Here is a 27,326-nt window from a genome sequence, read left to right as displayed (position 1 = left end):
ACTTACTATCTCAAAATAATGACCTATATTTTCAACATATTGACTTAGTACCTCAAAAATAATGTATTTTCTCAATATGTTGACTTAGTATCTCAAAATAATGACTTAATTTCTCAAAATGCTGAACAGTTGATGTTTTTCTCCTGTGTCTGTCAGGAATGGGACTCCATACGTTAACAGATTAGTTTGAGTCAAATAATTCCAACATCATGCTTTTCTGCTCTAACATTCAGTCTATAAATCACTTTAGAGAGTAAATCTTGAGGCTCTAACTGACTCTAACTGAATCTGAACTAATTATTATACACTAGAAAAGTTCAGGAAACTGAGAGAGTCTGAATCTCCTGCTCAGTGGCTAATCCCACTCTGATGTAATGTCCAAGGTGGCCACTAGGTGTCAGTGCAGCCATACCAATGCAGTCCTTCCTGTTCCACTGCAGTTTGTGTCCTGGTGGGCAGGTACACTCGTAGCTGCCCAGTGTGTTCACACAGCCGTACTTACAGCCGCCGCGGTTTATACTGCACTCGTCAATGTCTGAAAATCAACAACAACAACAACAAACCTATCAGATCAGCTCTGCAGTCATGTTACTATCTCACTGTACCCACAGATAATTTAGCTTATTTTAAAAAATATGTTTGAAACAAGGACAATTATCTGCCAACATGGTAAGAAATTCACTCAAAACAAGTGAAAAATATTATCAAAATAATATTTAAAAAAAATAGTAATAATAATGATAGTAATAAACAATCTTAGAATTTTCCTAAACCATCTCAAAATGAGAATATTAGATATTTAAAATGATTTCATTTTTTAATAAAATAAAAGTGGACAAAAGTGGACCAGGTTGAGGACTTGTGTCCGGTGTGTTGAGTGTAGGAGGTGATCTATCTGACCGCTGGGCTGATTCAGTGATTTATCTTTGTGATTTTGCTGTATGTGATTTAATACAGTATCACTTTGCACAGTTTTCTCAACTTCTCTGTTTGAAATATGTCTGGTTAGCTGTCGCTGTTTTGCTTATTGTGAGATGCAGTAACAGCTGCTTGCGTTTCTGTGGTTTAAAGAAACATTTTCATTTTGCTTTACATATAACTACATTAGAGAGTCACACCAATAAACAACCACAATCACCTCTATTTATTCAACACTAACCAACAGACCCTCCACTGACGGACAGAGGGGGAGAGAGAGAGAGAGAGAGAGAGAGAGAGAGAGAGAGAGAGAGAGAGAGATAGAGGGAAGTGAAAGTAAAAGTGAGGAGAAAAAAGGAGAGAATAAGAGAGAGAGAGACTGAGAAAGAGAGAGAGAGAGAGACTGAGAAAGAGATAGAGAAAGAAAGAGTAAAAGTGAGGGAAAGAGAAAGAGAGAGAGAGAGAGAGAGAGAATGAGAGAGAGAGACTGAACAAGAGAGAGAATGAGAGATGGAGAGAGAGAAAGTAAAAGTGAGGGAAAGAGAATGAGAGAGAGAGACTGAACAAGAGAGAGAGAGATAGAGAGAGAGAATGAGAGAGAGAGGGAGAGAGAGAGAGAAAGTAAAAGTGAGGGAAAGAGAATGAGAGAGAGACAGAGAACGAGAGAGATAGAGGGACAGAGTAAAAGTGAGGGAAAGAAGGAGAGAGAGGTTAAAGAGAAAGATAAAAAATAAAGTAAGAAAAAAGGGGGGAAGAGAGAAAAAGAGAAAGAGAGAGAGGGAGAGAGGGAAAAGGAAAGAAAGAGGAAGAGAGGGGGAAGAAAGATAGATAAAGCAAGAGAGAAGGAGAAAAAGAGAAAGAGGAAGAGAGGGAAAAGGAAAGAGAAAGAGGAAGAGAGGGGGGAAGAAAGATAGATGAAGCAAGAGAGAAGGAGAAAAAGAGAAAAAGAGAAAGAGGAAGACAGGGAAAAGGAAAGAGAAAGAGAAAGGGGGGAAGAAAGATAGATAAAGCAAGAGAGAAGGAGAAAAAGAGTGGGGAAGAGAGAGATAAAGTAAGAGAGAGGGAGAGAGAAACAAAGAAAAAGGGAAAGCGGGAGAGAGAGAAAGAAAGAGAGGAAGAGAAATAAAGTAAGAGTGAGGGAGTGAGAAAGAGAATGAGGGAGAAAGGAAAAGAAAGAGGGACAAAGAGAGAGAGAGGAAGAGAGACAGAGATAGAGAGATACAGTAAGAGAGAGTGAGAGAGAAAGAAAGAGAAAGGGGGGAAAAGGGAGAGAGGTAGAGAGAGAGAGACAGAGAGAGAGAGAGAGAGAGAGAGAGAGAGAGAGAGAGAGAGAGAGACCTTTGCTTGTCTGAGAGAACCTGTTACAGCCGTGTTTCTCAGCGCTGCTCTGTGTGCACATTAGTGACGTGTATGAAGCTGTTCGGCTGAAGCAGCAGGACTGGCAGCGTCTCCTCCTCAGTCATTTCACACCAACACTAACGCGTTTTCCACCTTTACTCAATCAGCCTGCTTTGAAGTCCGAGCCAGAGCTGATGTGTTTTCACTGCGATGCATTTCCTCATCGACCCTCTGCACCCCCCTCCGACCCCCCACCCCCGCTGTGTTTATCTCCCCCAACCTCAGACGCACTTAAAAATAAAGACGCACTAAAGACGCACTAAAAAATAAAGACTCCTGGCCTGGAAAGTCTGGGAATGACCTTTAACTGGTTCTGAAGGTTTACGTTGTAAGGAGGTTCTTTAAGTTGAAGGTATAAACAGTGATAATAAAAGTATGAGGTCATTCTATGTTAATTCATTCTCAGCAGAGAAAGTTTGTTCAAAGTGTGGATTTTCAACTTTAATCTATACTAGCTACCTTGTTTCTACGCTCATTGTCCATTTTATCAGCTCCACTTACTATATAGGTGCACTTTGTAGTTCTACAATTACAGACTGTAGTCCATCTGTTTCTCTGCGTACTTTGTTAGCCCCCTTTTACCCTGTTCTTCAGTGGTCAGGACCCCCATGGACCCTCACAGAGCAGGTACTATTTGGGTGGTGGATCATTCTCAGCACTGCAGTGACACTGACGTGGTGGTGGTGTGTTAGTGTGTGTTGCGCTGGTCTGAGTGGATCAGACACAGCAGTGCTGCTGGAGTTTTTAAACACCTCAGTGTCACCGCTGGACTGAGAATAGTCCACCAACCAAACATATCCAGCCAACAGCGTCCTGTGGGCAGCGTCCTGTGACCACTGATGAAGGACTACAGGATGACCAACACAAACTGTGCACCAGCAGATGAGCTATCGTCTCTGACTTTACATCTACAAGGTGGACTGACAAGGTAGGAGTGTCTAATAGAGTGGACAGTGAGTGGACACAGTGTTTAAAAACCCCAGCAGCACTGCTGTGTCTGATCCACTCATACCAGCACAACACACACTAACACACCACCACCACGTCAGTGTTACTGTAGTGCTGAGAATGATCCACCACCTAAATAGTACCTGCTCTGTGGTGGTCCTGTGGGGGTCCTGACCACTGAAGAACAGAGTAAAAGGGGGCTAACAAAGTACGCAGAGAAACAATGAAGCTGATAAAATGGGCAGTGAGTGTAGAGACAAGGCAGGTGGACCAAATACAGTGAAAAAGAGTAAAAGAAGGAGAGACAGAGAGAGAAAAAGAGAAAGCGAGGGAGAAGAAGGAGAGTGATAGGGAGACTTTTTTGGACTTTTTAACAACACTTTATTGTAAACACACCTCGCTACGGTGTGTAAAAGTCACACCAGGCCATTTCCGCCCTTAAACCAGCACATAAAAACAAACAGCTTAATAAATAAATAAATAAATAAATAAAAGCACAGTTCAGTTTTCAGTAAGTAAAATCAGGTGCAAAGCAAAGTTCAAGTGATAGGGAGAGAGAGAGAGAGGAAAAGAGAGAAAGAGAGAGACAGGAAGAGAGGGATAGATAGAAAGAGAGAGGGAGAGAAAGAGAAAACAAGAAAGGAAAAGGAGAGTGAGACAGATAAAAATGTGCGAGGGAAAAAGAGAGAGAGCAAGAGAGAGAGAGACAGAAAGAGAAAGGGAGAGTGAGAAAATGACAAAAGAAGATGGAGAGAGAAGGAGAGAGAAAGAGAAGGAGCGAGAACACAACAAAAGGAGATGGAGAGAGGGAAAGAGAGAAAGAGAGGAAGAGAAAGAGAAAACGGAAAGGAAAAGGAGAGAGAGAAAGATAAAAATGAGTGAGGGAGAAAGAGAGAGAGACAAAACGAGAAAGGAAAAGGAGAGAAAGAGAGAAAGAGATAAAAATTAGTGAAGGAGAAAGAGAGAGCAAAAGAAAGAGAGAGAAAGGGAAAGGGAAAGACGAAAATGACAAAAGGAAATGGAGAGAGAGAGGGAGAGAAAGAAAACAAGAAAGGAAAAGGAGAGAAAAAGAGAGAAAGAGAAAAAAAATGAGTGAGGTAGAAAGAGAGAGAGAGCAAGAAAGAGAGAGAGAGAGAGTAAAGTTTGATGGAGTGATTCTGAAGGAGGCCAAGAAAAAGACGTTAAAAGAGCGTTTAAGCGAATAAAAGGATTTGCTTTGAGTTAAACCTGGACAGAGAGAGGGAGAGAGAGAGAGGGAGAGAGTGGGAGAGAGAGAGAAGGAGAGAGAGAGAGAGAGGGAGAGAGTGGGAGAGAGAGAGAGAGAGAGAGAGAGAGAGAGAGGGGGAGAGAGAGAGAGAGAGGGAGAGAGAGAGGGAGAGAGTGGGAGAGAGAGAAAGGGAGAGAGTGGCAGAGAGAGAGGGAGAGAGAGAGGGAGAGAGAGGCAGTGAATAAAGATCTCTCTGGCTGAGCTGCTTTGGTTTCTGTGCTCTTTGTGTTCCCTCGTTTTTTTTCCTCCTCTCTCCAGACGAGCACCTCTGACTCTGCGCTTCCTCTTTCTCTGTCTGCCCTCGGAACTCTCATTAATCTCCGGAGCGAGGGAGCGCAGAGGGAGAGAAAGAAAAACGTTGCTTTGATTGACACCTCCATTGACCTCCTGTATCAACAACTGTTCATGCCTCTGAGACACGGCTCCAGAGGGGGAGGAGAGGGGGAACAAGGGAGGAAAAAAGACGAGTAAAAAGATATTTATTCTTAGTAAACATTAATAGCTGTCTTTACCACCCTGAACAGACACGCCTCAGAGAGAGAGAGAGAGAGAGAGAGAGAGAGAAAGAGAGAGAGAGAGAGAGACTGAGAGAGAGAGAGTGGCAGACAAAGAGAGTGAGACAGAGAAACAGAGAGATTGAGAAAGGGACTGAAAGAGAGAGAGAGAGGTTGACAGAGACTGAAAAAGAGAGAGACTGAAAGAAAGTCTGAAAGAGAGGTGCTGAAAGAGAGAGACTGAAAGAGAGATAAATAGAGAGAGACTGAAAGAGAAAGAGATTGAGAGAGACTGAAATAGAGACTGAAAGAGAGAGGGCTTGAGAGAGACTGAAAGAGAGAGAGCTTGAGAGAGACTGAAAGACAGAGGCTAAAAGTGAGAGAGATTGAGAGAGACAGAGAGAGAGTCTGAAAGAGAGAAATAGAGAGAGACAGAATGAGAGAGACAGAATGAGAGAGTCTGAAAGACAGAGACTGAAAGAGAGAAATAGAGAGTCTGAAAGAGAGAAAGACTGAAAGAAATGGACAGAAAGAGAGAGATTGAGAGAAAGAGACAGATAGAGACAAAAGATGGTGAAAGACAGAGAGAGGACAAGAGAGAGAATGAGAAAGGGGGGAGAGAGAAAGACGAGAAATAATGAGAGACAGAAATAGAAGAAGAGATAGAGGGAGAGAGACAGAGAGAGAGAGAGATTTTAACTGTAACAGACTGAGGGGTTTCAGCTGTAACAGTCGCTACAAAAGTCAAATCGAGTAAAAACACTGTTAATTGAAAGCAGTTTTGCGTTGTTCAAAACGTCGTATCTCCAAAATGGTAATTTTACAGGAGAAGGAAAAAACATTCTTTACTTTCAATGTAAGTGAATGGAGCCGGACTTTTCTCCATGTCATTTCAGGTCAATCCTTTTGGTTCAATCATCATGAAATTTACGTACAATATAAAACGCAACAGGTATTTTCCAATTATGTCAAAAACTGAAAAACGACAAAAATGTAGATACGAGGTTTTGTTCCAACAGCAGCGATATACACAGTAAAATAAGTGTGATTACGAAAAGGAGCTGAGCTGTTCTGGCAGAATTAACTGTAACCTCACTATATGGAAGCTGCACTTCAACGGTTACTTTTATGGTACAAAAACATTATTATTATGAATTTTGAGAAATATTCGGCCTAATATTACACAAAATGTCCCTGAGTTCGGCTGTACCCGCTCTGACCTGCAGCAAACAACACACCCTGACTGACACTGAAACAAACAGTACGGAGTCAGGCGCAGACCCCGACTGTGAATGTAACTCATTATGTAACTTTGTAATCATATAATTATGTCATTATATTTAAACAGTAGAGGAACAGCGACAGTAACTCTAGACTTCATCTCGAGCCGCACGAGGTTTCTGCTACATCAGCATCTCCTTCCCTGCTGAAAGGCCTCCTGTGGGAAACCTCCTCTTATCTGAATGCTGGACGAGTGTGGACAGACATGTGGAGAGCTCCATTCATCACAGCCGGGCTTTTAACAGTGCCTGAGCTGCTCCGAGTCTGTGCCAGGCCGCCCGTCTGTCTTCCTGCACGCACTCGGTGACTCATTCACACGCTATCAGCGGCCGTCGCCCTCAAACTGCTCTTTAATCCGTCCATAAACATTCGCTCCTGCCTCAGCGCCTTCGCCCGGCCCGCAGACACACATTCCTACCCTTGGTTACATCACCCAGCCACACCAGCTGCTTACCGCTCAGCAGCACGGACACATTTCCTCTGCTGATATACACTGAGGTGCCACTTTATTAGAAACACCTACACTGTAGCTTCACTCACTGGCCATTTTATCAGAAACACCCACCATATAAGAGCCCGTCGTGTGTCTGTGGTCAGGCTGCAGAGCGAACCTATACGTATGAGGGGCTGGTTGGCACAGTGTGGTCAGTAGGGAACTCTCACAACTGAGACCTTGCTGGAGTGATTAGAGACTGTAGCCTCTGTTGATGCACAGTTTATCAACCCCCTCTACCTCATCCACTGATGTAAAGGGAGCCCCATAGGTTAATGTATGGCTGAGCATGATGTGCAGGAAATACAACAGCAAACATGAATCAGACATTATTGGATTTGCCCACTGTGCTGTGCTAAAGTAAGGCCTAACCACGTCAGGTGTGCAGTGGTCCTCCTAAAGGAAAACAAGTCTCTCTCAGGCTGCAAGGGGCAGTGATGGGGCAGGTTGTCCCCAGTGCCCGGCTAAGCTAAGCTCTAAAGTAACGTGTGTCTTACCTCCACAGTGAGCGACTCCATACAGGACGTAGCCTTTATGACAGTGACACTCAAAACTGCCCGGAGAATTCACACAGGTGTGGTCACACGTCCGGTCAAAGGAGCACTCGTCTATGTCTGTAAAGAGAGAGAGGGAGAGAGAGAGAGAGAGGAAAAGAGAGAGAGAGATAGAGAGCATGAGCGCATGAGAACATTAGGTGGAGAAATGTTCTCTTTTGAGGTGATTTATTTTTTTCTTAATTTTTTGATGTCATCAATCATTCATTTATTTTAAGAATTAACTGGATTTTAAAGAATTACTTGGGTTTAAATTTTAATTAATTGGATAAAAAAAGATAAAATATAAATTAAATATATATTTTTACTTTTAAATTTACTTTTCATTTAATTGTGTTTTAAATGATAAAATAAAAACATTTAATTAATTAATGCAATTTAACTTATGATTATCTGAATTTAAAGAATAATACAACAAAGAAAAATATTTTTTTATTATTTTTTATTTAATTGATTAAGTGAATTAAAAAATCTTATAATTGTGAATAATTTCTTTTCTTTTTTTATTAAATTAACTGGATAAAAAAATTCAGGGAGTTTTGGGGATATCTGTAAATGACTCCCAGGAATTAGAGCATCAACCATTTTCGATACTCCACCGGCCTTTGCTCTCCCGCCCGCTGTCAATCATGCCATTACAGCGAGTTTGTGTATAATCAGTGTTTAACAGCAGATCATTAACACAGCTCAGTGCGGCTTTGCACTACAGCTGAACTGTTAAAACGGCTCCCCTTGTCCTTATTTCCTCAGGCCATGTGGAAGTGATTTCCCCAGCGCGGCCGTCAACCCCCCGCTTTAAGAAGGAATGTGCAGTAACCCAATCCAGCAATGTGTCCAGACGGGCTTCAGCGGATCAAACTGCCACCTTGTGCAGTATCACCAAAAAAGAGTTCAAATAACTGGATAATGTCCATCACACTGACCATCACATCACGATTTAGGATTACAGTATCATCTTCTCTTCTGTACTTCTCATTAGATAGATAGATAGATAGATAGATAGATCTAAAAAAAAAAAGATAAAAGATAAAAAAGATGCTGAAACTGAAACTGAAAGCCAGCCTGCTGAAAAGAATGGAAGCTGTAATAAAGGCAAAGAGTGGACACACTAAATATGTGATGTCAAATAAAATTGTGACATTATATTTAGCCCTTAAAGTTTCTGTGCAACTTTTTTATATCAACTTTATATCAACTTTATATCAACTTTTCATACTTTTTGTGCTGTTTTGACTGGACATTACACAAATAATGGGTGGTATCTGACTCATCCAGTCCTGGTCCTGTGCACTACCCAGATAAAGGAAAACTCTTTAGGTTGAACGTTTTTCAACCTTTTATCTGCTGCAGAGTGTCTGTAGAGTAAATTGACAAATAAGCATTTTGACGTTTTCCTGAACTTTAAAACAACATACAGTAGAAGCCGACAGGCAGCTGCATCAGTAAATGTTTGCGTGAAATACGTATTCTTTATAGAACACTTTCATGAATCCCTCAGTCAAGGGTATCTGTAAAATCTTTTAGACTAATTTTTCATTGGGGGGAATTCGATACTAGCATTGTTGGAGTGGTGCTGAGGAAAACATCTGGTTCCAAAGCCAAGGTAACTTTAAAAGATTTCAATTTGGAAGAAATATGGGGCACATGCTTCATTACTCCCTTTTGTTCTCCATTTCGTCCAGCGTAGCTCGTTCAAGCTTCATCAGAAGTGTTTTACAATCTGTTGGCAGATTCATTTAGAGAGCCTGGTCATTGTTACCTCCACAGTGACCGGCATGCGTTCAGCAGGAAAGGAGGGCGCCATGGACAGGATTTCAGAACCAATGGGCTCCAGCTGCTTCCTTGCAGTCCAAATCTTCACTTGACTACATCCCAGAGTTGAGGTAACACTTTATTTGGTAACACTTTACCGTAGGGTGCCGTTCCTGAGCCTACATGACACCTACATAAGCTTTTCATGACAACTGACATAACCCTACATAACTGTTTATAATTATTCCAACAGGTGTCATCTGTCATAAAGACCAGTTCAAACTTCAAACCAAAACTGGCAAATGTAACCTTTATAGCGAATTTTGCCTATTGAAATAAGCATTTATAAACATTTATGTAAAGTTGTGTCAATTGTCATGATAAGCTTATGTAGGTGTCATGAAGCCTTATGACCAGTACCCTACAGAAAAGTGTTACCCTTTATTTGAACCCTGCTAGATATGATTGACACAGCTATGCCATAAACATGCCACATGCTTTCACAAATTATCATGACAGAAAATGTCCAGTACCATTTCTGATACTTGTCATGTCATAATGTTTGATATTATGATAAGTAATTTAAGTACAGCAAAAATTAGCATGTGAGCTGTCATGACATCAGAATAGCAGCGGTACACTGGTTCATCTGAGTTTTGTCAAAACTGTTACACTGGTATGACGCAAATAAGCGCAGATAACACAACATACAAACAGTGAAAAAACACTCTAACGTTAGTCTGTTTAGCTGAAAGGCTGAGCCAGGGATGTTTCAGTCACGTTGCAAATGAAAATGAAAACGCAGCAGACCCCTGATCACCGCTCGTTGTCTAGTCTGTTGCATCTGATATAGTCTATAGTCTACTTTGCTTTCAAGGCAGAGGACATGAAGGAATGGCCAGTCTTTGCCTAACATGGACACCAGACTGACTGCCAAACTTCCTCTCATACAGCCTGAGAAGCAGCCTGACTCGGCAGGTGGACCACACGAATGCCTGATTCAATCAGGACACTACTGGATGCTGTGCTGTGCCACTGTGCTATGCTAAGGTAAGATCTAACCATGCCAGGTGTGCGGTGGTCCTCCTAAAGAAAAACAAGTCTCTCTCAGGGCTGGAGGGGGCAGTGATGGGGCAGGTTGTCCCCAGCGCCTGGCTAGATAACGCAAGATTCAAACAGTACAAACTACGCTAATGTTAAGGGATGTTGAAGTCACGTTTCAAATGAAAATGAAAATGCAGCAGACCCTTGATCACCTTCCGTTGTCTAGTCTGTTACATCTGAAATAGTCCACTTTGTTTTCAAGGCAGAGGACATGAAGGAATGGCCAGTCTTTGCCTAACACGGACACCAGCCTGTCTGCCAAACTTCCTCTCGTACAGCCTGAGAAGCCACCTGACTCGGCCAGTGGATCACGCAAATGTCTTGATTCAATCAAGCTCTCGCAAAACCTCATCAGAACATCTGAGGTTGGTCAGAATGGTCACAGCACTGTCCCGTTTTGAATATCGTAGCTTTCCTGCGATATCAATATTGCAAAGGCCAAGATCACAATTGCGATTAACAAACGATATATCGCACAGCCCTAGTTGTGCTCTTATCTGTGCTGCATGACGATCTCCACAATCCAGTGGAAAGTGCAGGATGGTGAAGATCTAGCAGCGTTGCTAGAAGGGCTTCTTGTTTTCGGAAAGGCCCAGTTGGAGTATGTGGCAGTATGCGGGATGGGTGACAGTAGGTCTGTGTACGTGCTAACCAGCACAAGGAACATACTGGAGATAGACAGAGAACAGGGCTGGCACTAAAACACATCTACTCATCTCACCACATCACATTAAGTGGGTCCTAGCAATCATGGTTATCATTGACAAGAGAGGCAGGTAAACTGCAAGAAAGAACTAAGAAAGGAGAGGACAAAAAATAAGAGCGACATGAAGAAAGAAAGAGAGATTCCAGCTTGGTTCCTTGGCACCTCCGATACTAATTCCTTATGGTAGCTTTGTTACTTACTAATCTCAGACTTAGCGGTTTCCCTTCCACTGCCAGTTTGAAACAATAGCACTTTCAGGAAAAACTAACATCAGGACTGTTTACAGAGCAGAGATAGGGGCTCTATCAGCCTCTGTTTAAGGATACGGGGGCATGATCAGATAAGAAGGCGAGTCTGAATGGCCTGCTGAGGACAGCAGGGGTGAGGTTTAGCGATGGCTAAGGAATGCGTCCAGATATTCGGAGAGGTGGCGAAGGACAAGCCCTATCCTGATTGATGGAGCTGGGGGCTGCTGATGGCCAAGCAGCCTGGGGAGCTGCTCTCGCTCCAGATAAAGCAAGTATTCTGTTTACATGTTCCACCCGGAGCATTCAAACAGAGGTTCAAGCCTCGTCTCTGTTTGGGCTGAGGAGTCCACCTCCTTAGTAGAAGGTCTTAACAAGGTCAAGTGTGCGACACTGAGTTCAGCTTGGTCTTCTGAAGGAAATCAATCTGAAACAGTCAGCAAGCGTTTGGAATACCAACAGGTATTTGGAGTGGCATACTATTCACTGGGCTTTTTCCTTCGATACAAAGCTTGGTGTAATGCAGTGTTAATCCCAGCCAGATTGTTAAACACAAACTAAGAAAATATCTAGGGTCAGTTTCCTGGACATAGATTAAGCCTATTCTTGGACTGTGACTGTGATTCACCATTAGACATTCATTTTAGTCTATGCAAAGGCTTGGTCTGGGAAAATAATCTTATGAGCTGGGTTGTGGCATCCGAGGAGACTTTCATTTCGGTGCATCACCACTCTTGTTTTCTGGAAACAGGAGAAGATAATAAACTAAAGAAATGCTATTTTGTTATAGCTACTGTCCAACATTCAGTCCCAAAATGAAGTTGTCATGGAGACTAAACAGATAATATTTGAGAGTTTAAGAGGTTTCTGTAATATGACTCTTAAAAGCTAATTCAATGCTAAATCAGTGGACGACTCCAAAACTATGACCCATCTAGTGTTTCCTTGCTCCAATACAACTGATAGTCCTTAAGGTTCCCTGATAATTAGCTGATGAGTTGAATCAGGTGTGCGAGAGCAGGGAAACACAAACAGTGAAGTGCTGTGGATTAGTGAGGACTGAAGCTGGGAAACCACTGAGCTAAGCAATCTGTCTGACCTCTTACCTCAGGGTGCACTTACGGTGCATTGTGTAGAGAACAGGCTAAAGATAAGAGTTTTCCCTGGCGGCCCACACCTACCGCTTCCCCATGATAACAATAGCAGGCCTCACACAAACAGAGGTAACTCCCAGATACCCCCTGCTCCTAAGACCCCTTCCTCCATGCTCAGACACGGCTGTGGAAAGCCTGAGCAGATGACACCCAATTTAAATTACAAACCTGAATTACAACCTGAATCATTTTAAGACAGACTGAAAAACTGGACTCAGATCAGCGACCTACTGATGACTGAGCGTTCCCATGGTCTTACCCTAAGCCTGGTTAAAAAACAAATGAAGGTCATGGAGAAAAGTCTGGGTGGAGAACAGAAGCATGCTGGGTAAGCCTTAGCAGGGTTTTGTCCATGATTGAACGCTATGACCACTAGAGTTAGATCTTCAGTTTGGGCAATAAATACCAAAACTTGGTCAAAATCTAGGAAAAAACATCTGTGACAATGCTAATTTCTGCTTTTGAAAAATGGAAAACAGATAAAAAATAAAATCCATTACATACCTGGTTACATTTGACATTAACGCCTCACAAGAAGACCCATTATTACAAATGGTTTGTGTTCAGTTTGAATTAATTGTTAATTGTGCCATACATTGAGCTGCTTGCAGGCTGACTGGATGTGACTTATCCACCTGGACGTACAGCCAACTTCATGCAGGACAAGAAGTACTGATGATACCCTTGATATACTCAGAAAAGCGTAGCATCATTTATCACGATTATGAAAACATATGCCTTAGGTTATTATGTTTACATAAGCCCATGATGGGGCTTTGTGGGGTCCTAAGAACTGACATGGAGAAATGCTTGTCCAAATAATACGGCTAATATGAGGAAAGGACTGTTGGGTTTTTACAGCCACCGCTGGAGATCCTTACAACAAACTCAATCACAAAGTTAGCCAAAATTCAAACTGAGCCTGCAAACCTCTTGCATAAATAATGGCTTTCAGGCTACCACAATGTCATTCAGCAGTGCCCAAATAACTCTAAGTATACATAGGAAGAAAGGAAAGAAAAACTAAGCTTGCGGCTCCTGTGTGAACCGTCCTTTTCCCTACACAGTTTGACAGATATATTGCACACAGCAGCGAGAGACTCAGTTAGGAGTATGTGGTTGCAGACATTGGCAGGATGGTTTTAGCTCAGCTACTCTGTGTAGGAAGGCGTCTATATTAATGCCCAGCAGGCCAGCCCAAACAAACAAAATTGAATCTAAACTACAGGGTCAACAAAAATCTGTCCATGATGAAATAAACCAGTTAGACTTTGAGAGGAGGACTGCGAGGAAAAACATGCCAGAATCTTTCTGCAATCAGGCCGGGTGTAAACGCATGAGCTGTGACTGCAAGTACACCACGTCTAGAGCCAAATCTTCTCAGGGAAACTGACAGGGGCAGAACGATGGAGAGCTAAACGGCTGAAAGAGAACAGACACCACTCAGTCAAAACGCCAAGACTGGAAACATCCCAGAAGCTTGATTATCTCAATATGCCTTGTTGACGGCCTTGCTGATAGCCTTTTTGTTTCTCTGGATTGTCGACATTTACAACTGCGGAAATGTTCCATCTATGCTACTACACTACATGAACCAAAGTGTTCAGACCTCTGCTTCTGGAACATTCTCCAACACTAACTTATCCAAAAAGTGTTCAGGTGAGCTTCATCACTCCAACTCATCCCAAAGGTGTTCAATGGACCTTCTTTACTCCAACTCATCCTAAAGGTGTTCAATGGAGTTTCCTCACTCCAAGTAATCCCAAATAAGTTCAATTAAGCTTAATTACTTCTTCTCATTCCATAGGTTTTCAATAGACCTTCTTTACTCCAACTTATCCCAAAGGTGTTCCACAGAGTTTCCTCACTCCAACTCATCCCAAAGGTGTACCACAGAGTTTCTTCACTCCAACTGTGTTCAATGGAGTTTTCTCACTCCAACTCATCCCAACGGTGTTCAGTGGAGCTTCTTTACTCAAACTTATCCCAAAGGTGTTCAACTGAGCTTCTTTACTCCAAATCATCCCAAAGGTGTTCTATGGAGCTTCTTTACTCCAACCTATCCCAAAGGTGTTCAACTGAGCTTCTTTACTCCAACTCATCCTAAAGATGTTCAATGGACCTTCTTTACTCCATCTCATCCCAAAGGTGTTCAATAAACCTTCTTTACATCAACTCATCCCAAAGGTATTTAATGGAGCTTCTTTACTCCAACTCACCCCAAAGATGTTCAATAAACCTTCTTTACATCAACTCATCCCAAAGGTGTTTAATGGAGCTTCTTTACTCCAACTCATCCCAAATACGTTCAACTAAGCTTAATTACTTAAACTCATCCCATAGGTTTTCAATGGAGCTTCATCACTCCAACTCATCCCAAATAAGTTCATTTAAGCTAAATCACTTCAACACATCCCGTAAGTGTTCAGTTGAGCCGCATTATAGCAACTCATCTTAAAGAGGTTCAACGGATCTTCATCACTCTAGCCCATCCCAAAAGTGTTCAACGGAGCTTCATCACTAATTCATCTCAAGGCTGTTTAATGAAGCTTCATCACTCCAACTCATCTCAAAATCGTTCAGTGGAGCTTCATCACTTTAGCCCATTCCGAAGGTGTTAAGTAGCGTGTCATCACTCGAAAGGTGTTCAACTCATCCCAGTGCTGTTCAGACCACGCCAGAGGTGTCTAATGGAGCTTCACCACTCAAACTCATCCAGACTGTATTCAATGGAGCATTATCACTCCAACTCAGCCCCAAAGATGTTCAGTGATGCTCAATAACTCCAGAGAATGCAAACCACAGTTCAACCGGAGCGTTGTAGCTGTCACCTGATATTATGTATGGTGAATCTTGGGTTTGAAATGCTATTTTATTACACACTGATGGATGGACAAAGTTCTTCTTGACTCTTAATGACCGTAGAGAGTAGAAGTGTAAAAAATGAAGAAGTGCACTGTAATGTGTGTTTGATCATTTTTTAAAATGTAAAATATAAAATGTGGAAAAAACATGGTTTGATTTTATTTAAATAGATCACATCTTGAAAATAAATGTGTAGAGAATGTAAAGCTTAGTGTAGTGTAGTGTTTTTTATTGTCTGTACTGTGTAAACATTTGTGTATTCAGTGTATGTTTAAAAGCACTGTCAGAGATTTACACACTAACACTTGCATTTGTGTGGGATGGCAAAGGTCACCTTGACTCCAGTGGGCCTGTTCAGATGACCTGTTCAACCTCTCACTCTCTCCGTTCATTCTTTTCTCCCTCCTTCCCTCCATTTCAGTTGTCCCTCCTGTTTTCTGCGTTTCCACTCTGCTGTTGCTCTGTGGGCTGTGTGTTTGCTTTGCGCTCTCCTGAAGCCTCCAGATGTGTCCGTGTGCAGAGGGCTGCTCCCCCGGTGAGGGAGGAATTGAGGATTTTCTCGCTCTAATTCCCCACACCTGCAGCTCGGCTCAGCAAAGTGGCCGGGCCATCTCCTCTGTTTGCTCAGTGGCTGGGTGCCCGCTCCCCCGCTGTGCAGGTACTCCTCCACCCCACTCTGGCTTCCGCTGGTACTACTATCCCACACTTCATCCGTACAGGCAAGGAAACGCAGCGTGACGACTACGCCATCAAACGGGGTTTGATTTACTGACATATGAGGTGAACTGAGCCCCAGGAGTGCAGAATCATGCTTTATATTGCCACACTCTGGCTTTACGAATAATAAAGATAATTGTTATTTTTGGAGTGAACAGATAACACTTGGAATGAAGACGGCATTTGGAATGTAAGACGTAGAAGCCCACTTTTGTGGTTTCATGTACAAAAAACAGTCATAATTAATTTTACATGACTACCTCTCTTTCCCACTGGGAATTAAACAGGCTGTGATACACTCATATGCAAATGTTTTAATATCCAAACTGCATTCATTTTCAGAGTTTAATATTTTGAAAAAAAGTATAAAAGTATAAAATGTATCATACTTTTGCACAGGCTTCATTTCCTGTTTTAATTTAAATTTATTTTACTCAAATAAATTAAATTCAGCAAATAAACAGTACTTGTGTTTTAATCTGTGCAGACTTGTGTTCTTTGTAGAAAATATGTTCACTTAGACAATCAAAAAAACATAATTTAACCAACGGGGGCACCCAAACTTTTGCATACATGACTGGACTCACAGGAGAGTCCACTAAAGTAGACCAGTGGTCAGTACTGAGCTCATACCTTGACAGGTCCTCTCATTGGTCAGCAGTTTGTAGCCTTTCCTGCAGCTGCACTCGAAGCTTCCCACCGTGTTCCTGCACATGTGATCGCAGCCGCCATTACTCATGCGACACTCGTCGATATCTAGAAGGGAAAAGGATTGAGATTCGATATGTTACAGATCAGTAATGAGGAGTGAGTGAGGAAGCCGATGGACAACTGGATAGTGAGTAAATACTGCACTGTCTGCGTGTAGAAACCAGAATTTCATAACTTCCTATACAGTCCTGTTTAGAAAGGGTGGAGCTATTTGAGATTCAGCCTGGGCTCAATGCTACTTACAGTCAAAGTGAATGACTCTGATGGTCAGCAGAATCCATCAGAAAAGCCAAAGAAAAAAATAAAAATAAACAGATTTTGCCAAAAATTGAAGTACTATGATATTTTGATTGTTAATTTTCTGTAGTTTCCGAAAAACTATTCATAATTTGTTAAAAGCTTAATTTCAATTTTTTATATTGTATTTTTTGTACTTAGGTTAGCAGGTTAGCCTTTTAGCATCCATGCAAGCATCCCTATACCTTAAACATAATTAAGATATATGGTCACTCAAAGCAAAATTTTAGTCTAAAGTCCAGGTCAGTTAAACGTTCCAAAAGAGACTGTAACGCAGTTTGGTAGAATGATCTATATAGATTATTTTACAATGCGTTCAAATGTGGCTCAGAGCCATTTTATAATAATTATGTAATTACATGTGAATGAGGTGCGAGCACTACCTCTCCACTTTACTGCTGAAGCTTAATCTGTGAGCTCTACCAGCGAAAGACTGACACATCATCCATCTCCTCCAGCCTTTCACTGGCTTTCAATCTACAAGGATGGTTCCCATTAAGCCTGAATCATCTCTCTAAATGAGGCGTCCATCACTGAGAGGGGCTGGCATCATCTGGATGAAATAAGCGCATTGAAAATGGAATAAAATAATACTGCTCTCTCTCTCTCTCTCCCTTTCTCAGCCTCTGTCTTCTCCTGCCAGTGCTGTCTGGGGCTGTTTTCCTTTTGTTCCCTCTCAGAACCAAACTAATAAAAGCAAATGTTCTTTTAGGGAGCGCCGTTAGCGCAGTATTATGAGCTCTGCTTCTTTTTTTCCACTTTTTTTTTATTTCTCTTTTTTATTTACTCCTTCTCTCTGTCTCCTTTTTCCAGCCTCAAACTCCTCTGTGCTCTCTCGTCCTCCCCTTAAGCCTCGTCTTTCGTTTGCCAGCGCTCTTCCAATCCGCGAGACGCACCATGGAGCAATTACGTTTGACAGCCAGATGAAAACCATACCAAACAAACAAACAAACACACGAACGGAGGGAAAGTGCGTGAGAGAGAGAGAGTATATGTCTGTGTGCATGTAGAAAGTGGGTGAGTTTGCGTGCAAGTATGTGTGCATGTTTGTGTACCAACTGAATCACCTTGTTCTGACACTCGCTGGCCACTTTATCAGAAACACCTACCATATACAGTACTGAGCAAAAGCCACAGACCACCCTGTATTATTTAATTTTCTGTTATTTAATTTTCTTCATTGTTCATGAGATATTTCTGAGTAGATTAAATATAAGATAATCAACTTGTATAAGAAAAAGCTGTCTAAAAATGGAGTTTAAAAAATGATTAAAAGCTACAGAGAAAATTGGACTCCTAACAACCACCTGGAAGACCTGGTAAACCACCAATACTGCCCCCATCAGATAAACAGCACTTAAAGCTTTCGTCTTTAAGAGAGAGGAGAAAATTAAGCTCCACTTTTGCTCCCACTGAGAGAGGACAAGTCAGCACTATGAGTCTGAAAGGATGTGTTGCAGTCAAAATGCCCTCACTGAGAAAAAGTAATAGACAAATCAAAAAAGAAGGTGACAACAGACTGACCACCCCAGAGTCCAAACCTCAACATCACTAAATGTGTTTGGGATTACTTGGATTGTGAGAAGCTGAAAGTGTAACCAACTTCTAAGACTGAACTTTGGAGGTGTGAAAAAATATGTAATTTTCTGTTATGCTTTCTGCTTTCTTTTCTGAAAATTCATAACTCAATGGCTGTTTTGACTGGCAATTAAGTAAATTAATTGTGGTCTTTGATATTTACACAGTACTGCAGGTGCATTTTGAAGCTGAAAAGTTACACACTGTAGCCCATCTGTTACTAGACAATTTCACATAACCCTTTAAGCCATCCATTAATGGAAAGACACGTAACAGCAAACTCATCAAACCATGCTTTTATGGAGCTCGGTTTGAGCACGAGAGCATTGTTTTGCAGAAAAAATAAAGGGTTTTCCTTCAACTGCTGCTACAAATTTGGAAGCACACAATTTTCCAGAATGTTCAATGTACATTGTAGCATTAAAATTACCCTTCGCTGGAACTAAAGGGCCCAAACCCTGAAAAACATCCTCAGATCATTATCCCTCCTCCACCAAACTTTGCTGTTGCCACTATTCATAGGCATATAGCGTTCTCCCAGCATCCACCAAACCCAGGTTCACCCATCCCAGATGGTGAAATGTGATTTATCCCTTCAGAGAATGTTTCTACTGCTCCAGAGTCTAACGGCGGTGTGTTTTTGGTGTTTTGGTGTTTGGTGTTGCACATGGTGATCACAGTCTCGCCATAATTAACAACAGGCATCCCTTTTACAAAACTAGGAGTAGATGTCTAGAGTGAATGGATGAAGACTGTAATTTTTGGATTGTTTTTTTTCTTTAAAAACAGCACTGAAGTACTGATAAATTGCCATTAACACGGTAAACTACTACGATCTCTAGCCAGGAAAGCAGCCTTAGGAAAGCTGAGGTAGGAGAAACAGTCAGGCAGGCTAATGCTATATTTACATGTTACGTGTTGAAAAAACGTCATTCATTGCCTTTTTGCAGAACAGTGATGGTACGCAACTAATGGCTGTGTAGACACAAAAACATTGCCATGATGATAACACCCACCTAAATGATGTTAAAAGAGTGAGCTGAATGCTTAATTTAATGAACCTGTTAGCTATGGGTGTGGCCAGACTGATAAACCCACCAATCAGAACAGGTGTCCACATTCATTTAAAAGCGTACCTTATTACCTAAGAAGCCTAATACACCTGTAAGCCCAATATGCCCAATATGAATGTATTATCAGCGTATCTGTATGTGAGTGAACGTGTATTACCTTTGCATGTCTTGCGGTCAGGCTGGAGAGCAAACCCGACTGGACAGCTGCAGCGAACCCCTGTTAGCGCATCATGGCATGTGCTGTCACAACCTCCATTATTCACTGCACACGTCTCTGAAGAAACACACACACAGACACACACACACACACACACAAAGGATGTGAAGCCTGATCAGTAACATTACATCTTTAAACTTTATCTAGGAATGTGACAAAATAATGGAAACACCAGGCAGTACCATATGGATGCATCAGCAAAAGCAGCTGGGATGCCTTTTGTATTCAGTGTCTTAAATCCAACTTGGAATGCAATAATACCCATTTTTCGCCTAGTGGGGAGTCAAACCTGACTTCAAGATCAGAAACACCATCATATTGAACAACTGGGAGCAGTCAGTGTGGGTTCAGGGTGTTCTTTGGATTTCTCATAAGAGAAAACCCATCCAGATGTGAGGAAAAAATGGATAGACCAGGCTACAGTACATAAAATATACACGCTCACTGGGTAAAGCACTATGGCTCACATCTGGATGAGTCTAAAAATATAAAAAAAAAAATAGAGAATTTATAAAATTTTAGGTCTGTGGTAAAATGTCTAATTTAAATTTAAATTAAATTGTCTAAATTAAGTGCAGCTTAAATGTTCAAAACATGGATAGGAAACATAGTGGTATTAACATTAAAACGAACAATTATTAATAATAAAAAATCTTCTACATCGTCAATTTTTTGTTTACATTTTCAAAGTGATGCCCCACTAAGTGGTTAACAGTGAGTTAACCACTTAACCTGAAGAGGGCATAAATTCACATCTAGTGTACCTACATGGAATATATATTGTACCTGTGTGAGCAGATAGCGAAAGAAAAAGAACAATTCCAGCTGTAAGTTTATAAAGGTAGAGTAAAATCTGGGAGCATGTTCTTAAAATTAAGGATAAAGTAGTCACAAACAGCATATCACTGCTGTCAGAACAAATCCTTGTATCTCCAGTTTTGTTTTTCTTTTAGGTTTTTGACATAATTTGAAGGTACCTGTGGACCTATATGTTGTGTGTAAAGTTCATGATGAATGGACTAACAGAAATGATCCAAAGTTACTTGGAAAAAATTCTGATTCCATTGACTTACATTAAAAGTAGAGTTTTTTTTTATTCTCCTGTAAAGTTCTCATTTTGGAGGCAAGGTTTTGATCCGACCACAACGATATCCAGGTCTGACTTAGCTTTCCACAGAAGCACAACGTTACCTTCGACCACATGCTGAAGGACCAGAACGCGAATTAAATCTCTGTCGTGTTCTGACAAACTGAGCTCCCCCTGAGGACGTGCGGTTCACTGTAACTGATCTATCAGAATGAGCTAACGTCCCCCTTACAAACATCTTTAAAGCTCAGCATGTTACACCACTGACATCAGTCACTGGAATATTCTAAGCTGTGTCAGTTTCTGTTAATTAGACATGTTTAGCAGTTACTTCAAAAAATGGTTGACCATTTGTCAGCTGTCACACTGTCCTGTCGAAGCACTACATACATTAGCTAGCTAGCTATGTAAAAATGGTTAATTACCTTAAAATACAACTCATTTTACTGACTAACTAGCTAGCTTTGTGCAAATGTTTGGGCAACCCTGGTTAAATGATACGTGTTGTTGATTTTCTAAGTGAAAGTAAGTGAACACATTCTCTATGGAGAGCATGCTTACTAGCCAGCTAGCTATGTAAAACTGGCTAATTAGCTTAAAATATAGCCCATTTTACATACAGTAGCTAGCTAACCACAAACAGCTGGTGAATTAGCTTAAAACACAACTCAGTTTTTAAACAAACACAAAGATGAGACCAGATAATCCTTTATTAGTACCAAAACAGGAATATTAAACACATAAAATATAAAATGTGTCATGTTTCATGCAGGCCACATTTTATGTTTTATTTTTCACCCAATATGTTAAATTTAGCAATAAACCGTAAAGGTGATCTCTATAGAGTACTGTGTTCACCGATTTTCACTTAGAAAATCAACAAAACGTCACTTGACAGAGGTGCCAAAACATCTGCACACAACTGTATACCACAAGCCCTGCGATGGACTGGCGACCTGTCCAGGGTGTATCCTGCCTTCCGCCCAGTGACAGCTGGGATAGGCTCCAGCACCCCACCACGACCCAGAAGGATAAGCGGTTTAGATGATGTATGTATGTATGTATGTATACCACAAAGTGGAAAATTGGACAAAGGCACAGCAGCTGGTTCTTCAAAAAGGGAAACTCTGAGGAGTGAGAGAGACAGAGAGAGAGACACAGAGATAGAGAGAGAGAGAGAGAGAGAGAGAGAGAGAGAGAGAGAGAGAGAGAGACAGAGAGAGAGAGAGAGAGAGAGAGACAGACAGAGAGAGAGAGAGACACAGAGATAGCGAGACAGAGAGAGAGAGAAAGAGAGAGACAGAGAGAGAGAGAGTGAGAGAGAGAGAGAGAGAGAGAGAGAGACAGAGAGACAGAGAGCGTGAGAGAGAGAGACAGAGAGACAGAGAGCGTGAGAGAGAGAGACAGAGAGAGATTCTAGCACACTGCAGCAGTGTTAAGACAGCATTGCTGGAGGGTATCATGGCATGCCTCAAAAACGCTTAGCAAGCCAGTAACTGTACCAGACTGTAATGGTCGACTGAGAGGAGGGCACTGAAATATTTACAGTATGATGATTACAGCTTCGTGTGAAGCGATACCCACACACTGCTGCAACTTTTCTTCAGGCATGAAATTGCATAACCACATGTATGAGTGTGAAAATTCAAACGACACATAACATTATTCTGTACATCCACCATTTTAATGAAACTTCAGGAACATTCCAGGGCAAAGACTACAGTAGTAACAGCTTGACTTCAGCCAAACATGAAATATGAAATAAAACTGACTGGGGTTAAAAAAAATAAAATAAAGAAAGCTAGGCTCAGCTAGGAGGTGAGGCCCTGGTCAAAACATCAGCACTGTGTGAAATACTGCAAGCATCAGGTCGCTGACAACTGAGTAAGGCTAGACAGACAAAACATGGGCTGTTGAGCAGGGAGGGGGTATTTGTGCAGGCTCAGACTCGCTCCTGCAGACGAAGCTATGTTACTTTCAGAAAGCTTTACTAGACTCCACGACGTCCTAGCACTTCAAAGGAACACCCAGACAAGCTAACAAGGCTAACAGTGGACAAGCGCAGCTATAGTGAGTTGCAGAAAGTTAACCATTAGCCATATTAGCATGTTAGTATGTGGTATTCTATTAGTAATTAAAATAAAAAACAGAATATCTGGTTATGGTTATGGTCCCAGCACTTCAGGGACACCCAAAAATGCTAAACGTGTCTAACAGTGGACAAACACTGCTGTAGTTAGTTGTAGAAAGTTGCTAGTTTGCAGCTAATATTTAGTAGCCATAATGGACTTTTATCATTAGCAATATTGACATTTTAGGTGTACAATTTCTAGAATAACTGAAATAAATAGAGGTGTAATATTATGGTCATGGTGCAAAGTATGGCCCATGTTAGCATGGCTAACAATAGACGGTTAGCAACCAATTAGCAAGACTGTTTGGCTAATATTAAGATGGGACTTTTACTATTAAGAACAGCATTTTTGGATGTGTTATTCCTCAAACCAGCTGAAATAAACAGCAGCATCATCTTGGTAGTCATTGTCCAATGTATGGTCCATGGGCTGCACTGGACAGCACTTCAGGTTAACACCCGAAAGAACTAGCATGGCATTATTAGCAATTTTAGCATTTGTGGTATGGTGTGGTATTCTATTAATAACAGAAAATAGCAGCATAATCTTAATCGTCAGGGTCCAGCACACAGTTGATGGACAGAACAACACAATGACATTCAAGTACTTCAAAGAAAAACATCTAACGTCTAACCATGGACATGGCAGTTAGCAAGACTGCTTGGCTAATATTCAGTATTCAGTATGATGGACTTTTATTAGTAGGAACATTAGCATTTTTGGATGTGATATTCTTTGAATAACTGAAATAGACAGCAACATCATCTTAATGGTCATGGTCCAATGGAAAGTCCAAGGGCTGCACTAGCACAGCTTTCCAGCAACTCAAAGGAACATGCCAAAGTGCTAGCATGGCTAACGATGGACAAACACTACTATAATGAGTTACAGAAAGTTGGCAGCTAGCAAGAATGCTCGGCTAATGTCCACTGACCATAAAGTGCTTTTACTCATTATTAGGAGCATTAGCAGGTTTGGATGTGGTATTCAATTAATGACTGAAATAAACAACAGAATTATCTTAATAGTCATGGATAACTGTACATGATGTCACGTCACTTCAAAGGAAAACAGCTAACATGGCTAGCAATGGGCAGACTGTAGTGAATTGTAGAAAGCTGGCAGTTAGCAAGACTGTTGGCTAATTTTCTGTGGCCATAATTATTCATTATTAGGAAAATTAGCATTTCTGGACTTGGTAGACAGTAACATCATCTCAGTGGTCATGGTCTAATGTACAGTCCAAGGGCTGCACTAGCAAGATGTCCCAGCAACTCAAAGGAACATGCCAAAGAGCTAGCATGGCTAAGGACGGACAACACTACTGTAATAAGTTACAGAAAGTTGGCAGCTAGCAAGAATGCTCGGCTAATGTCCACTGACCATGATACATTTACTCATTATTAGGAGCATTAGCAGGTTTGGATGTGGTATTCAATTAATGACTGAAATAAACAACAGAATTATCTTAATAGTCACTGACCAATGTACATGATGTCATGTCACTTTAAAGGAAAACAGCTAACATGGCTAGCAATGGGCAGACTGTAGTGAGTTGTAGAAAGCTGGCAGTTAGCAAGACTGTTGGCTAATATTCAGTAGGCATAGTTATTCATTATTAGGAACATTAGCATTTCTGGATTTGGTAGACAGCAACATCATCTCAGTGGTCATGGTCTAATGCACAGTTCAAGGGCTGCACTAGCAAGATGTCCCAATAACTCAAAGGAACATGCCAAAGAACTAGCAAGTGCTAACGCTGGACAACACCACTGTAATACTTTACAGAAAGTTGGCAGTTAGCTACACTGGCTGACATCCGCTGACCATGATGGGTTTTCATTCAATATTAGAAGCATTAGAATTTATGAGTGTGGTATTCCTCTAACAATTGAAATAATCAGGTGATGCTAATCTGTCAAGATCTAATCTCTAGACATTACTGAACTGATGCCAGCCAGTTTGCCCTGCTCTCTTAATGCTGTGAGAACAGATGGGCCTCAAAGATGTAATTTGACAGGAGGGGGCCAATTCTAAAAGGAATCAGACCACAAACTAAACAAGAACAAGATGCAATTTCCTAAGATCACTAAGAAACAAATGTGGAAACAAAATAAAAAGGGGCATAGGGGTTTATGGTGATGTTTCACTTTATTCCCTCCGTCTTTTATGTGCCAAAGTCCATATAAAAGCAGAGTCTCCTGGTGTTTGTCTAAACTACCATTGTGATTGGAAAAGTTGGAGCGTTTGAGGGAGGCTCTTTGCCGAGTCCAGCTATGCCTCAGGAATTTGCTCGCAGTTGCAGAAAGTTGGCACCACGGCTTTATGAATCTCTCGGAACAAGTCCGGAACATGCATCCCGAGGTAAAGCTGTTTGGTAAATATGACAAGCCCTTGGCACGGGGCTTTCTGGAGCCTCCACTAGATCCAGCGGCCTGTGTTAAACCTGCCCTGATGTTAAAAGGCTGTTGTGCAAACAGACTCGCTCTTTTTCAAAGCGGCGAAGCCTCTCTGAATGAGCAAAGAGGCAGAGCTGACAGAAAGACGCTGACAAATGGTGAAGAGACTTTGGGGAAGGAGACAAAGGTTGTCCTTGTGTTAGGTTCAGACGTATAAGGGCAAGGGAAACGGAAAGACGCCAGCAGTAAAGCGCCCTGGAAAAGTTTTCACTTTTAGCCAACATGCAAGCTTAGGGTCAAGACCAAGGAGCACGCTGGATAATGTGCTAGATGTATTTGTAATTCAGTAGAGCAAATACTGACCACTATCACATGACAGAGAGTAAAGCCTTGTTAAGCCCTCTACAATGATTGATTCTGCCTTTTAATTTAGTCTTCTTACTAAGTAAGGTAATCATAAAATGCTGCCATTTCAAGTATTTTTAAATGAAAAGAAAACGTTAAAAATGTTCAAAAGTTGAAAACAAATGCACATGGAATGAGTCCGAATTTGTAAAAAAATTTTAGGTTTACTATCGATGAGCAATTTAGATTCTTATCCTTGTCCAGTCGGAATAGATTGAACTCTTAGATCATTCCACTGACTCACACATAAGGCTTTTGTGAGATTTGGTGTCCACATACTCAGGTTAAACATTGGCTACGTTTACATGCAAAGAATTTTTGCCAATCCGATTGAATACATTCTGATTACAGATTAAGACTGATGTACTTAAACGCTCACTATTTAACAATCTGACGGAAAATCTCTGTTTACACGCACACTATAAGTAATCCAATCCAACATGACGCGCATGCATTAGGTACCATTTAGTGTAGACGTTACCATGACAGCGAACATCACGTGAGGTCCAGTCAGAGTGAGACGAGTTTTCAGATGTTGCGCTTGTGTTTTTCATTTTTAAAACGATGTCAGCCTCAGAAAAACGTACCTCACATGTCCTTATTAAAGAAGGCCGAGAGGAAGACGTCGTGTTCTGAGACACATAAGCTGGACGTCCGCCCCACCGCCGTCTTTTAAAGATCAGAGCATAAACTTCGTCTCCTCTGCAGACCAGTTTCTGCTCCACCATGATGAACATTAAAAACTTTCACTATGACGCGACGCACAAGCGCAGAACGTACTTACACATTCCGATTGGGAATGTAATCAGATACAGGCGTTTACACAGATATTATTCTTCTATTTAACGGATTATTTACAGGATTACCCACCTCATTCAATCGGATAGAAATTGTATTCCGAATGTCCTCAATCAGACTAGTCTATTCCGATTGAGCTGTTCAGATGGATGTTTTCTATTCTGATTGAGCTATTAGTCAGATTATTAATGGGTTATTAGGCTGCATGTAAACGTGGCTATCGTCAGAAATGGACATCATGAGCTATTTAGATGGAAGGAGAAAAAATAAACACAGATGTTGTTAAATGGCGTAAAGAGGACGTCTCATGGAATAAATATGGCAAGAACTTACTTGGCTTATTGTGTCCATGTAAAATAGTTAATGAACTCACTCTAATTGCTGAACAGACAATTAATCCGAATGGAGTATAATCAAAATCAGTCATGTGTATTTATTACCATGGCAGCCAATGGCAGATGACTGCAACAGATGTATTTTTGTGTAATGGCATGTTGGCATTGCAGAAAAAAGTAAAAAAAAATGGCTCTTTAAAGCAGTAGAACATGCTTTATTAGAGATTAGAAGAGATCTTTGTTCTTAGTGCAGATTATGCTAAAAGGTGAAAAGAAGGTGTCCCATACAGGGTTGGGCTTGTTCCAGTTTGACCAGTTGCTGCCCGTCAACAGAAATGAATTCATACTGGGAATTCAAATGTTGAACTGCCGGTATCCACTACATGCAATCTTCT

The 27,326-nt window shown here is 41.3% G+C and overlaps 1 protein-coding gene across 1 annotated transcript in view; it reads right to left on the bottom strand.

Annotated features, from left to right (window-relative positions):
* scube3 (signal peptide, CUB domain, EGF-like 3) overlaps positions 1–27,326 on the bottom strand; it is a 145,312-nt gene that overhangs the window by 18,508 nt on the left and 99,478 nt on the right. Inside the window, exons 8-11 of the mRNA XM_036592098.1 lie at positions 19,713–19,829; positions 16,530–16,652; positions 7,297–7,413; positions 413–535 (exon numbers count right to left, since the gene is read on the bottom strand). Of these exons, the coding sequence (XP_036447991.1) occupies positions 413–535; positions 7,297–7,413; positions 16,530–16,652; positions 19,713–19,829 (480 nt within the window). The remainder of the gene's footprint in view (positions 1–412; positions 536–7,296; positions 7,414–16,529; positions 16,653–19,712; positions 19,830–27,326) is intronic.

This window comes from Colossoma macropomum, unplaced genomic scaffold (genome assembly GCF_904425465.1).
Source record: "Colossoma macropomum unplaced genomic scaffold, Colossoma_macropomum, whole genome shotgun sequence".
Taxonomy (NCBI): domain Eukaryota; kingdom Metazoa; phylum Chordata; class Actinopteri; order Characiformes; family Serrasalmidae; genus Colossoma; species Colossoma macropomum.
This window is presented reverse-complemented; position numbering and strand designations above follow the sequence as displayed.